At 50.2% G+C, this 14,878-nt stretch overlaps 1 protein-coding gene across 1 annotated transcript; it reads right to left on the reverse strand.

Moving 5' to 3' along the window:
• Positions 1-2,889: 2,889 nt before the first annotated feature.
• LOC115497205 (uncharacterized) lies at positions 2,890-14,446 on the reverse strand. Its single transcript, XM_030284561.4, has 4 exons — positions 14,279-14,446; positions 4,709-5,721; positions 4,405-4,577; positions 2,890-3,687 (listed from the first exon to the last, which is right to left on the reverse strand). The coding sequence occupies exons 2-4, from the start codon at positions 5,115-5,117 to the stop codon at positions 3,310-3,312; spliced, it is 960 nt and encodes a 319-aa protein (XP_030140421.1). The 5' UTR covers positions 5,118-5,721; positions 14,279-14,446; the 3' UTR covers positions 2,890-3,309.
• Positions 14,447-14,878: the final 432 nt, after the last annotated feature.

Genomic DNA, 14,878 nt, shown 5'->3' on the forward strand with positions numbered 1-14,878 from the left:
AGCATGATTTCAGAGCAGGGGGGAGAGAAAGGTGAAGAGCATGAGCAGCAAGGCACAAAGTCATGGGAGCAGTATGATCCCTGACACCAGAGGGTTTCTGACCACCCAAAATGCACTGTTGTTTCTTGGCAGAGCTTAACATGACCTGTGTGGACTCACTGGTGAATGTCTGGGCTCAGCAGGTGTGGGCTCAACAGTCAAGAACAGGAGCAGTCCATCAAAACCTGTCTCCAGGGATTCCTGGTCATCTCTTCTTCATGGATAGGAGACTTCTGAAAACCAGTCCCGAGTGCGTCACCCCCAAAAATATGCCATTCATGTCATACAGCGGTGGTAAGTAGGAGGGACTCTGCTTCCAGCACAGTCAGCGGGGCTAGGACCAGGGCTAGGTGACATCTCTACAGGAGAGGGCACATGTGGGCAAGCCACTGGCCTTAAGTGGGGAGTCTCTTGCTTTTGGACCTGTTGCTTACACAGTTGGGAAGCCCCAAGCAGCTACTGGCACCCAGGCTGGAACTGTCCAGAGCTGTGATGTCACAAGGGCTGCAACGGAAGAAAAAGAGTGGGAGGCTGAGACAGCCCAACCTGTTGCTGCCCAGAGAAGCTGTGGCTGCCCCACCCCTGAAAGTGTTCCAGGCCAGGTTGGGTGGGGCTTGGAGCAACCTAGGATAGCGGAAGATGTTCCTGTCCATGGCAGGGGATTGTACTAGATGGCCTTTAAAGGTTCCTTTCAACTCAACCCAACCCAACCTGGCCCAATCCAACCCATTCTATGACTCTGATTGTGTGACCTCTTAGGGCCCCCAGTGCTGGGAAAGGTCATGGCTGTAATGCCTCTTCTATGCCTTTGTTGCCTCATCTTCCTTCCAGGGCTGGGAAATTTCCCTGTTTGTTATGGGATCTCTCCTGCTGCTCTTATTGTTTGTTGGCCTGGCTTTCTATTTCATCAAAAGTTGAGAAACCACCACGGTATCTGCTGTGCATCCTCCACCCTCTCCTTCCCCAGGGCCTCCTCTCTAAATGCTGCACAGAGACTGGCTCCTTCACTCAGCTACACGGCCTGCAGACTGTTCAACATGCTGCTCTGCATTCTTGCAGCAAAATCCCTACCTTTTCACAAAGCCCCTTTGTTTCTGACAGAGCAGACTGCAGGTTTTGCGGGAGGTTGAGATAACACCAGTAAATCCTGGATGATGCTGGGAGTATCAGCAGGTGCAGTGTAAGGGCCATCAGTGGCACTGACAACATGTTGTGGTGGGAGAGTAGAAAGCTGAAGGCATGTGGCACACAACAGATGATGCTGTGGCCACAGGGAAGAGCTCTTCCTTGGAGCAGGATGGAATTGACAAACACCTTAGGATTACCTGGGTGGGAAACACCTTCCACATTATAACATGACACCACATTAAATAATAACTTGGTGTTCCCTAATGTGGTCAGGAGGCAAACAGCAGCTGAACACTCAGGCTGTACATCTGTCTGAAATAAATGTTACAGTGGATGGTTATTTAACAAGCCCAGGTGATTTATTTTTATTAAGTTTTGCTGGGTTTTTTTTAGCACTGGATAAAGGGCTGATGTGCAAGAGTTAGAAATGAGGAAAGTTCTTAGAATACATTTGGGGAATAGAAAACCCAGTATATATATTGGTAGATACATTTATTTTTTTTAAATAATTTAAGAAATAGCCCAAGTCAGATTTAGGGAAGCTCTTTCAGAAACCAGCATGGTTTTATGTACATGTGCCAGGGAATAGCAGCTGTTCTGCTCCTGTTTTTCTCTGAAACTTTAACAGACATTAGGAAACTGTGACTGCTGAGTGCTGGTCCTCCAGCCTCTTCTTTTCAAACCTGAGGTGCAGATTAGCTGCCTTGTGCAAAAGAGCAGAGCAACTGATAATGTGTTTTTCTTCATCTGTTGCTTTTCAGATGTCCCCAAAATTACACCAACATCGAAATGAATGACTGCAGGCAGATGGCAGCAGATTTCTAGTTCTCTTGGGCACAGCCCTGGAGCCAGCAATGTGTCTTGGGGGAGCAGAGTGGGTGTCCTGCTCCCTCAAACACTGGGGCTGCTGCACAGACCTGCCCCATGCATCTACATCTGTGCATACGTGTACATCTCTATATGTGTGTCTGTGTACAAACACTTCAATTGGTTATTACCTTTCTTAATTTTGACCTTGGACTCAAAGAGACCTGAGAAAAAGGCTGGGAAATTCTCAAAGGCACAGGTTGTGCCAAGCGTGGTGCCCGTGCAGACAAAAGCCTGCTTGGCTGATGCAGAGGAAGAACACATACTCTGCCTCCTCTCAGGATTCACTACTGGGTGCTGAGCCAAGGCCACTGCCATCAGACCTTTCCTCCTGATAGACAAGGCCAGTCTCTGGTCCTTCTGGACTCCAGCCTCCCCTGTGCCCTTTTGGTCTGCTCTGCTAGAGCAGCTCTGCTCTAGAGAGAGCCCTTGCTACTGGGATCACAACAGAGGGTATCCTGCCCAGGGAAATTAGTTAGAGAGCTGAACACCCAGTTAATCAGCTCCTGCCAAGGTACAACTCTTACTGGTATGGTCCTGGTCCTGCCCATATCTTGCCAAGACAGTGGGCAGCACCAGTACCAGACTCCAGATCTGCTGGGTCTGTGGGGTGAGGAGGATGGAATCTCCTCAGTAAAGATTGTTTCCTACAAGTCTGATCTATTCCTAATGGTGCAGCACCTGATACCAAGCTCCAACAACATCGTGTGTGGAGTGCTGGTCTCACCTCATGAGTTTCTGCACCCTGTGCAGTTCTGTGCATGGTGATAGTGACCCAGACAGATCCAGCCTGCTCACAGGCCAGGTGAGGGGTAGGGAATATGTGGATACTGATCACACACTGGTTCCGAACCGTGGTGTAGACAGATTTTTACTGAACAAGGTTCTTTGGAGGCGAGGGCAAGATTGATCATCATGGCATTGATCCTCACGAGAAGGAAGCCTCCTGTATCCTTGGAGTCCCACCTCCCTGCTGGGTCCACATTAGCTTCATCTTCTCCTTACAGGCAACTGCCTTCTGCTGAGGTCCATGGGTCCCAGCCAGCTTCAGTGCCAGCCAGGATCAGCAGCACAGGAGGAGCAAAGCCTCAGCCTTCCACTGTCCAGCCTCTTGTGCCAGGCAGCGCCTTCCAGTCAGCAGGTCTGGGAACATGAGGTACCAGGGACCTTATCTGCTGGCTGCTGCATGTAATCCTTGAGCAGCCTCTGAGAGATGGTTCTTCCTCCCGGCTTCCTTAGCACAGCACTGCTGGCACACACAGGCCTTGCGGGAGCTCATATCAGCTCCATCTTGAACTGGCTGAAGTTTGCCATCGTGGGTGAGGGCTCAGCCATGCTGCTGAAGGGGCCGCAGGGCTGGGTGGCTGGCACAGCGCCGTGGCTCATGGTGGAGCTGAGCTGCTGCAGTGTCATCAGCACCTCCTGCTGCAGCCGCTGCTGGTGCTCCTGCTGGCGTTCCAGGCAGCACTGCCGCTCCAGCACTGCATGCAGGGCCTGGCTCAGCTTCTGCACCTCCATCTGTACAGCATCCAGCTTCTCAGCAATGGCAGGGCAGCTGGGAGCAGTGGGGGGCACTGGTCCACCCCAAGCAAGGCTGTGATTTCCTGGACCCACAGAGTTTGGCAAGGCAGTCTGAGTACTGACATCTTTGACCTGGAATAGTGGGAGGCAGGAGAGAAGGGAATGTGAAGTATTATCAGCTGCTCGTTCAATGGCATTTAACAAGAGATTTATTCTGCACTTAGCTACAAAGCTCAGAGAAGAGCATCACCTTGCTGCAGACTTCTAGACCTCACCATGAGCTGCACTTCAGTCCCACCCAGCCCCTAAGCTGCTGCTCCATAGGAGCTCCTGGTGCACCATGTTGTTAGCACATGCTGATCCATCCTGGGTGAGTGCCGCTGAATGGCAGTGGGGCTGCCCATGCTGATGCCAGGCTTGTGTTTGCTCTCTGCAGGGACAGAAACAACATACTCTGGATTTTGCTTTATAGCCTTGGGTGGCTGGAAGAACCTCCTGAGATGGTATTGACACCAAGCCTTAAAAAGAGGTTTGTGACCTGCTGGTTGGAGGCCAAGCCTGGCATGACTGGCATCTCCATGGCCAGCAGCGAGTGCTGGCTGGAGGTGGGGGGGGGGGCGCATGGCCTCACCCCCACCCAGAGGGGCTTCCCAGATATATTTGCCAAGTGCCAGGGTTAGCATTGCAGGGGAGTGCAGCTAGCAGAGGTTGGGGACACTCTGGGAGCTTTTCATCCCCACAAGCCTACCCCACCACATGGTGTAAATGCAGCAGGGTTCTGTGCAGGGCTGGCCTGATGGCAGCAGCTCCTGGCTGGAGCACTGGGACTCTCCCATCCTGCCATCCTACCTTTTTCTGCAGGAGGATAGCCCTGTTCACTGTCTTCTTTTTCACCATCAGGGCTGAGTTCTGGGTCGAGGGTGTTACCAGCTGCGCTTGGCTGGACAGTGGCTGGGGCAGGGGGGCAAGACCCCCCAGAGCAGTCCCTGAAGCCAGGGCTGTGCCTGTGGAGCTATCATCACCTGCAACAATAGAGAGAGAAACACCTCAAAAAGAGGCCCTTGACGGGTCTCCAGTGGGGAATGGGGCCCTTTCATGAGCCCAGCAGTGCCAGGAAGTGGCCATGGTAAACCCCAGTGGGGCTAGGCCTTACCATTCGCAGGGGCCAGCTCCATAGCCAAAGTGTCCCCAAGATGCCCAGTGTCCTTGCAGAGTGAGGCCACACTGACAATCTGGATGCCTTCCTTGGTGTCCTGGCTGCCAGCACAGCAGGGTGCCCGGCTGCCCATAGGATCCCCAGTGGGCAGTGCAGGGTGCCGGGTGCCCAGCAGCCTGGGGGGCTCAGCCTCATGCCCCTGCTGTGGGGGCCAGGGCTGGTCCCCATCCCAGCCAGCTGCTGCTGACCCTGGTTCCACACTCTTCCTCTTGAGAAAGAGGTACACGGCCTGTGGCGTCACCCGGATGTCATCCAGCTCCAGCACCTTCTTGATCTTGCGGAAGCTCAGCCCAGCCCTGCGCAGCTCCACGATCCTCCTCTTGGCATGGTCATCCAGCCGGCCCATTGCTGCCAGAACTCCTCCTGCGCCCAGCACCTACATCCCTGGAGTGTGTCTGTGGTGGGGATGCTGGCACCCCCCAGGTAGCTCTATGCCCCGTGATGGTGCTCAGGCTCAGCTAGTGCCTTGCTGCCAGGCTGCTGGCTCTTGCTCTGCGTCCATGTGTTGCCATCCCCAGCAGTGACACGGTTCCCAGGTGGAAAGGGTGAAGGAGGTGGCTCTTCCCACCAGAATGAATATGGACAGCCCTTGCTCACGTGGAGCCCCTTTAGAAAGAGGGATCCAGCTTGGTCCCCCAGTCTGCCAAGGGTACAGAGGATGGTGATGGGCTTGGCTCTGCCCAGTGTCCTAAACTGGACATCAATCCCACCCTGCCAGCAGCACAGTGAGGAATCAGAAGCAGTCAGGATCTCAACCAGCAACTCAATGTCTCAGGAAGCCTGGAGAGAGTCCTGGCAAGTGACAATTCATCGCGCAAGGCTGGCAGGACCCCATTGTGTTTCCCTGGTGGCCCAGAAGGTCACAGCAAGAAGAACTGTAGAAAATCCATGTGCGAACTGCTGGTGCTGCAGACCCTATCCTTGGGTCTGGAGACAACACTGTCCTGTACCTTTGGGAGAAGCAAATGCAACCACTGATATGCTCATAAAGAAGGCACAACTATAAGTATAATATAAGCACTTCCTGTGCTTCCTCTCTCACACCAGGTACATGCCTATACTGCAGAGGAATATACCTATATATGTCTATACATGCACATGTATGTGTCTAAATGACTATGGTGGAGAATATTTTTCTACCAAATTCCTTAATCTGTAGGCATTTCTTGGGCCCTCAGCACTGCAACCACTCCCTAAAGGACATACTTTTAGGTTTTAGTTCACTAAAATCAGTATCTTCTAAGAATTCCCAGAAGGCAGCAAAACACTTCCAATTAAAGACTACCTCAAGTGGCTGCTGCCAAGCAGATGTGATATAAGAATCTTTTCAACACACACTTCCCAAGGTACACGTGGATCTTAAAAAAGACAGTAATGTTTTATGTTGGCCAAGAAAGCACAGAGACTATTGGACATCAGCCTCAGGGAGAAATTGAGTCACATAATTTGATAGAGGAGTTTTGCCCCTCTGCATCTTACTTGTTCTATGACAAAAGGAAGACACATTAGTTACAGAGATGTAGGCTCTACTTTGATCCAGCTCTGTTTATGTCTAGAAGCCACCCCATGCCCTGCTTGTGTGTATTAGGGACCTTGTAGATAAGAGCTGAGGCAGGGGATATTGGAAAACAGACATCCTTGGATGCAGACAGTACAACTGCAGAGCAAGAACAAAAGGTCAGAAATTCTCAACCTTCTCCACATCAAAAGATGCTCCAAGGAGACCACCACCTTAAAGCTGCAAGTATGAGAAGCTTAAGCCCTGGAAATATACTCTGTCTCCAGACACAGGCAGAGGACACTGGAGTATCTGAGCAGCTGGTGACAGAAACATATCATTTACATAAATGTCAGGAAAGCCAACAGCCACAGCTGCAGCCTTCACCCAGCCTTCACAGGGAAGATGAGGAGACCACCTTGGAGGAGCACCAACTCCACACTACATCTCCTCCAGTTTCCTCTCCAATGAGTGTTGCTCTCTGTATATCATCCCCATGTCCCAAATCCGTCCTTCATCACATGCTCAACCCCTTCAGCCCTTCCCCAGCCTTCGACTGAGATCCTACCACCCTACCCTGCTTTCCTGGGCTTGGGAAAAGTTCACAGGAGGCACAGACCATCCCTGCCCCACTAACCCCACATAAACTCAGCATTCCCAATTGTGCTCCCTCAGAACCCTCCATTTGTTGGAGGAGCAGCAGGATGAGGAGTTTGGCCAGGATGGCTTCATGGCTATGGACAGGAGCTCCACGGAGATACCATCAATGCTCAAGGCTTCACTCAAGCTCCTTATCCTTCAAGAACAGCACTTGCCTCTTGCAGCAGGGCTTTTAAAAATATCTATTTATTGATCAGAGGTAGACCAAGACCTGAAAAGCTATTTCAGAGAAGATACTGCAAAGCAGGCTGGGGGTCAGAATCCAGCAGGTGAGCAGGAGATGCAGGAGGTAAGTGCAGACATTAAGCGCAGGTCAAAAACCATCTCCAACCCTGCTCACTTACACCTTGAGGGTGAACAAAGTGCACAACAGATATTCCACCCCTGTCAGGTAGGGGAAAAGGGTTACCAGTGAAAGCAATATGGGTCTATCCATAAAATACAGTATTCCAGCAACTTCCGCCAAGATTACAGAATAACAGAAATCAGCTAGGTTGGAAAAGACCTCTGAGTGCAACCTTTGATCAACACCTTGTCAATTAGACCATGGTACTGAGTGCCACATCCAGTCCTTTGTTAAACACCTCCAGGGATGGTGACTTCATCATGTGCCTGAGCAGCCCATTCCAATGCCTGACAACCCTTCCTGTGAAGAAATTTTTCCTGATGTCCAACCAGACTCCTCCCCTAGCTCAGCCTGAAGCTATGCCCTTGTCCTGTCACTAGTTCACAGGGAGAAGAAACCTTTCAGGTAGTTGTCGAGAGTGATAAGGTTACCCCTAGCCTCCTTATCTCCAGGTTAAACAACCCCAGCTCCCTCAGGCATTCCTCATAAGATTTACCCTCTAGACCCTTCCCCAGCTTCACTGCCATTCCCTGGACTCACTCCAGCATCTCATTATCTCTCCTGATTTGAGGAATCCAGAAGGCTTTGGGTGGGAAGGGACCTTAAAGCTCATCTTGTTCCACTGCTCTGGCATGGGCAGGGACACCTTCACTATCCCAGGTTCATCCAAGCGCCGTCCAACCTGGCTTTGAACATTTCCAGGGACAGCCACAGCTTCTCTGGACAGCCTGTGCCAGGGCCTCACCACCCTCACAGGGAAGACTTCCTAATATCTCATCTAAACCTACTCTCTGACAGTTTGAAGCCACTCCCCTTTGTCCCTTCCCTAGATGCCCTTGTAGAAAGTATCTCTTCATGTTCCTTGTAAGCTCCCTTCAACTACTGGAAGGCCAATTCAAAAGTCCCACAGTCAGCCCTTGCAACGGCCTGGCCTGGCCCCATCTCTACTTATAACTTTATTTATCCAGGTCTTGCTGCAAACTCACAGTTTTCCTGTACTAAATGTGCTCCCCAATTCCACACTGAGTCCATCACCTTCTCCTCCTTCTCCCTCTCCAGAGGGTATTTTCCCCAGGGAGCTGCAGCCTGTGCTGTGCACACACATTATCAACTTACACATTCACAAAAGAGTGAGATCTTTACACTCACCTGGCCCTCAAGGTGTTTGTTACTCTCCAATAACTTTTGCACAAGGAAAAACAAAAATCAATTCAATGAGAGGGAAAGATTCAAGGATTTTCCTAGACCTGTGACTGATGAGGTTCCCTTTGCTTTCCAGAACCAGGCTGAGAGCGACATGGTTCCTCTAATCGTTTCTTACACCACTCGAGAGAAGTTAATTGGTGTTTTTTCAGGAGGATGGGTAAAGGGAGCATATCTGTGTAAGAAAATTCACAGCAATTGTGTGAGCTCACCCTCTGCCTCTAACACTTTCCCTTTCTGTAGATATCACAAACACAGAGAGGATGCATCTCCTCCAGAAAATCCCGAAACAGTCTCATCTCAACTGATTCAATCTTTGCTATTTCTAAAATATAGCAGCACCACAAAGTTGGCTTGGCTGGCATTTCGATACAAAGACCAGGTGCTGTCTTTGTATTTGTGGCAATAAAAGTCCCCTGTTCTGAAATCCTGCTTGCCTCCGCCTCCCCGGCTGTCACACTGTGTTCCAGCCACAGCTGCAAGTCCTTTGGCAAATCCCACATTCTGCAGCCACAGATTAATCCCCTGCAAGCTGCAATGGCTTCTCATGGTATGGAAGTGTCTTCCCCCCCACACCCCTTGTATTTTGCAGTGGGATGAGGATCCCGGTGGGGGATGTGATGACTGGATCACTCAGTTTACTTCTTTCCAATCAGAGAGGGCTGTCATGCAGCACCACAGGCTACAAGTTTTCCCCTTTAGTGGGTTGGCTTCTGAGACCTTACAGAGTCAGAAGGACATATACATTTGCCTTGTTACACAACCACACCTGCAACAGGAATTTTACTCCAGCCTGCCAATTTAGGTGTCTGTCCAAATTTCAGATTAGCCACCCTTTCTTCAGCTGCTGCTGAATGCTTGCAATGCCTGAAGTTTTTATATACTTAGTTGTAGCTGAGAAACGTCCTTTACCCCAGTATTACTGCTGATAATGCTCTATTCCATAACTCTGCATGCAGCTATAGCCACAGAAACACAGTCTAGAGCCTGGAGCAGCCTTCCGATTACCAGGATTGTTTCATTAGTTCCCATATGCTCTGGCCCAGATAATATTACATACAAAATGAAACAGCCTCAAGAGACGAGGAGAAAGAAGACAGCATGCTTCAGGCTTCCTTTCAGAGCAGAGTGTATTTAAGGTCTAAAAAAGAGGAAGAACATGAATTCAGGCTTCCTACAACTCAAATAATGTAACCACTAGCCTTAAGCCAAGCAGGCTCTTCCTCTGCACAGCTTGTTCCTGTGCTTGTGCAAGCCCCAACTCCAGGAGGTGAACCTGAGAGAGGACCTCCCCAGTGTCTATCCTGCAAGTCCTTGGGGTAGAGCTCCCTCACCTGCCTGCACTCACATCCACGCCAGCCACTGTCACCTGTCTCTCCCACAGTTCTTCTGAAGCCCTGATTACCTCTCTTTGAATGCCAGATTCCCCAAGAGTGAAACATTAGTTGTGTGACCATGGAGCTGGCTCAAGCCTGGGAAGATTAACTTGTCCCTTTTGTCTCACAGCTGCTCTGGACACAGGCAGTTTTTATCCTTGTGAGGTACAAGCAAAGCTGCTTCTAGAATTCATGCTGGGGTGAAGCAAGGAAGAGTTAATCCCTCAACAGTCATGGCACAGGTCGCTGTGCTGCCCTGGAGCTGCGTTTTCTCAATGGCTGTTTCAGCTGCAAGACAGCACACCCATGGCCAGCCTGGCCCAGAGATGGAATAGCCCTGGAGACATGGAGGCATGTATGTACAGATGGTCTTAATCAGAGCAAAAAGCTCCCACCCACTATTTCAGGAGCAACAAAGTCATGAGGCAGCAGGTACAGAGGTGGAGCAACAGGTTTCACGAGAGAGACAAACTGCTGACGCTGAGAACAGATGTGGCTGAAGAGGAGGAAGCAGAGACGCAAAAGCTGGGACCCACAGGGAGCATGAAGATGCAGAGCAAGAAGATACAGCTTATTGTCTGGTCTCAACAATTGAAAACAGACACTTCAAGTTGTTAACAGCCCAAAGCATGTTGAGGTTAAAGGCTTGCTGTGCTGCACAGAGTGCAAAATACTCCTGCCCTAAAGCGGTCCATGTCAGATAATGAAGAACAAAGTTGGATGTGGCTATGTCTCTCCTTTCAGTGCTCTTTGTACAGTGCAAGGCCAGTTTACCAAGGCATGGGAAACGGTTTGCCTCATTAACAATGGATGCAATGTTGCCAAAAGGGGATTGATCCTCCTGGACCTTGTAAAGAGACACAAGCCAAATCTGTCAGATCTTGGGCCTTGTGATTAGGAACAGCTCGACAAGACTCTCTTGCCCCCACTTTCCTTTGTGTCTGATTTCCAGACCCCCTTCTCAGACCTCCAGCACAGCCTGGGAAGCTGGAGCAGCTGCAAGAAGCTGGGGAGGGATACTCATCCGTCTTGTTTAGTTTTGTTGCTTTCCTGTAGTGTTCTGAATAGCTGCTGCAAAACCTGACAAGGAAAGTCCTTTTTCACTCTGCATCAGCTTGGAGGGGACAAAATTATTAAAAACATCTCCGAGAAGCACAGGGAAGACAGTGCTGGGATTCAGATACAGATTCAGACAGCAAGAAGTGCATCAAGTAGAGCAAGGAATTGTGGAAGGAATGAGTCTACTAGGGATGGCCAAATCCCTGCAGAGAACTGTGCTCTGAACACAGTTGTGTTCATGGGCAGGACAATCCTCCACTGGGCTTCCTGCCATCTGGGTCCTGTTCCAGAGTCTGTCTGGCACACCTCACAAGGAACATGGATAGTTCTTTGCTATTCATGCAGAGAAAGTTTCACTGCAACAGGGACAGACTGGGAAGTCTCTGTGGAGATAAGTAATCAGAAAGGGCTCACAGAATTGCAGGATACCCCGAGATGAAAGTGACCCACAAGGATCATTGAGTCCGACTCCTGGCCCTGCACAGGACAACCTCAAGAATGGCAATGAGCTGGCCAAGGTGGTTCAGTGGAACTTAGCCCAGAAAAAGATGAACAGTATTAGGTGTCCAATGCTGCAATGTTGCCAAAGAGAAAGATCTGTGCCAGGGAAAAATGGTCATTTATCCTAGGCTGCAATTTTACTCAGTGCCACTGTTCTGTGGGATTTACCAAGCCTTATGGAACAATAACATCATCTAACAGCACTGAGTGTAGTGTACCTTACCCTTTCTTTGTAAAATTGGTGAACGAGCAGTTCTGTTACAGGTTTTCAAAAGGTGATGATGGGTTGGATGAATTTAGACGCTGCTGCCACTACCTGAGCCATGCTAGCTCCCCTCTGAAGGGATAACCTCAGAAGATGATTTTAATCAAGTTGTACTTCAGACATCAGAATGGCAGAGAGAAAGGGTTGGGTCTGGCCCAGGATTTGAAGTGAGCTGTTTAGAGTCTGCAGCTCAGTTGGCTCTATCACCTACTCTGACAACTGCTTCATTCGTTTAGGCTGTGCTTTCAGAGCAGTTGAGGAGCCACCCCTACCCGGCCATACTTTAAAAATCAGATCCTTACATGGAAAACACAAAAATTTATGGTTCTACCTTAAGATTTGCAAATGTGAACACAGAAGAAAGTTGGATCTCCACAAGGTTTCTTTAACAATGTTGGGGGCTGCAGAAAAAAAAATTGTGAGTACAATGGTACACATAGTTTGCTCTTGCCTCAGACAATGCTACTACAGCCTGAAGCCATTGGGGAATAGGGTATAGAGATATGGTGGGAAGATAAAAGAGGAGTGTCTTGGGATGTTTAGGAGCACAGTATGACAACACTGTTAGTATTGTTAGTACTGTTACCTCACCTTTGAGAGGAAAAAGGGAACAGTATCAGGAATACTGGAAAATCCTCCCTTATTGGTGAAAGGGTCCCAGGCCACACACCACAGAGCAGAGACACGGTATAAAATCACACTTTGATAGCCTTGAACAAAAAGCTGGATCAACCCTCCCACAGCCCAAAATCCAGAGGTGACCCTCAACATTTTACAAACTCAGCATGGTTGTGATTCTGTATCTGGCAGAGGTTGGGTGTGTATTAAGAAATTATTTGGAGCATCCAAACATGCTATTAAGGTGGAACCACAGCTTGAAGGAATAAGATGCTTTCACAGAGCACCTGGAGGCCTTTGGGAGAGGAGCAGGTTAGATTTCACATTCTGGCTCCAAAATCTATCTTTGCCCTCACACTGAACAAATGCATCAAGGTGAACTTTAGTATTCAGACAAGAATAATAAATGCCAAGTATCACACTGTCCTGCCTCTACCTGTGCCTCTCTGTAAAGTGTTATGTACTTTGAGTCACTGCTCTCCACATACACAGTCCTTCCAGCAGAGCTGCACTGGCAATGCCACAAGCACACCTTGAATTTCTAGTCTTTTACACACCTGAAGAAGAAACAAATAAATCACTAAAAAGTGGAACATAGTATTTATTCCTTGTGGTGAAACCAGGACTAAATTTAGCATTAAGCAGGTATATTCCTAAAGCATTGGGACGGAAGAGTGTTGCAAGAATATGAACATCAAGGCACAGTTTTTAAGCTAAAAGCCCTGAAAGATACAAATGTATGCACTGACACATCCAGGGGCAGTCATGAAGTTCTAAACCTGTTCATGGCCTAGCTACCAGTGTGCACTGCAAGAATAGCCTTAGACCTCAAGAGAGTTCAGAAACTACTACAGATGGCTTAATAGACCTGTAAGTATTTCAACTAAATTGCTAAATTCACATCCTTCTGCAGATAAGAGGAAAATCCCAAATTTTCCTATTTTTGTTGTTCCAAATCTATGTAGCTACTCAACAAAGCAGCCATTGGAAACTCTCTCAACTCCCTGCAATGACAACGAAGGCTGTTTCTACACATTTGGATGAAAAGTTTCCAAGTCCTCTGAGGACAAATGCTCCACCCTGCAATTCCTCTAAGGAAGCCACACAAACTGTGCCCTCTGAAGCCACACACACATCTACCCCTACTCTCGTAGAAGTGCCATACTCTCATAGGGAGTGACAGACTGAACAGGGAGGCAGACCAAAGATCTCCCAGCACAGGAAAAACACCAGCATCCAGAGGCTGTGGGCTGAGCCAGTGCTGCAGTGCAACCCACACAAATGCTAAGCAATGCCTGCTACAGGGTGCTCACACCTCACGATGATAAAGGAATGCCAGTGTTGTGAGCAGAATGACCCACTGATCACCTGGATTTCCGGGGCCTCAAGGAGAGCTCTCTAGTCGCCACCACAACCCAAAGCCAATTAATAGGAAGGACAAATGAAGCGCCAGTTTCAAGTCGGCGCAACACACGGGACAAGCGCCCTCAGCCTCAGGCAGCGTTTAGAGACAATTATTCCCAACCCCACTGGCACCGGAGCAGAGCAGTTCACCTGCGGAGGTGGCTGGAAATAGTCTGTCCTCAGCAGAAGCCTGGGAGTGCAGGAGGGAGGGGAAAGAAAAGCACTAAAGTAAGAGCCAAAAGCAGCACTCACACAGCTCTGTTATTTCATCTCTTGCTCGTCCACCAACACATGGGCAGTATCTAAAGGAATCTGCACTTCGCTGGAAAATTGCTGGGCAGGCTTCTGAGTTCAGCTGGAGGACAGCACTCCTGATCGGGGGTGCCACTCCCAGCTCCGACACCGAACCTCAGCACCGCACCAGCCTCCGCGCAGCCGCGGGCCCCGAAACCCTGTCCTGCTGCACACTCCCTGTGCTGGCACCTCTGCCGGGAGTTCCTCTCATCCTTTCCCACGCCACTCCCAGCACCCAAACCAGCTCAATGCACAGAAGCAAATGGGCAGAGCACCCACGTACAGGGACTCCCGACGGCTGCCGGGGTCCTCTCAGGCGACGGCACCAACTCGCTGCCGCTTTCTCCGGTGGCCGGGACCAGCTAGGTGCCAGCGCAGCCCAGCTCTACCGCAGCCAACTTTCTGGGAAGCGACTGTTTGAAAACCTGCTGCCGTCTTTGTTTGGTTGGGGCAGAGCCAGCAAGGGCTGCCGGGAAGGTCACCCAGGAGGACACCGACGTAGAGGAAGGGCGGGGCCCTCCCGTAACCCTTTCGGGGCAGCCGCGCTCCGGGGCCGCCGGGAGCCGCGGCACCTTCGGGCACGGACCGGTCTGTACCGTCCCGGAGCACAGCCCAGGCGTGGCTGGTCACACCTGTGCCAGAGGATGGAGGACAAGCCTCACAGGAGGCAGCACTGCCGTCCCTACAGGTCCCCTTCAGCCCTGGAAGCACCAGCTCGATCCCTGCGGGGGATGGTGGCCGTGCTGTGCCAGCCGGGCTGCTGGCAGAGGGCAGAGGCCACAGCGGGGCCATTGCTCTGAAGCTGAAGCAGAAACGTGCTTTGAGCTATTCTCATCTCTGCTAGCGTTCCCACGTGAGATGTTAAAATGTCTCTCCTCGTTCA

This window comes from Taeniopygia guttata, chromosome 14, assembly GCF_048771995.1.
Source record: "Taeniopygia guttata chromosome 14, bTaeGut7.mat, whole genome shotgun sequence".
In the NCBI taxonomy this organism is placed as follows: Eukaryota; Metazoa; Chordata; class Aves; order Passeriformes; family Estrildidae; genus Taeniopygia; species Taeniopygia guttata.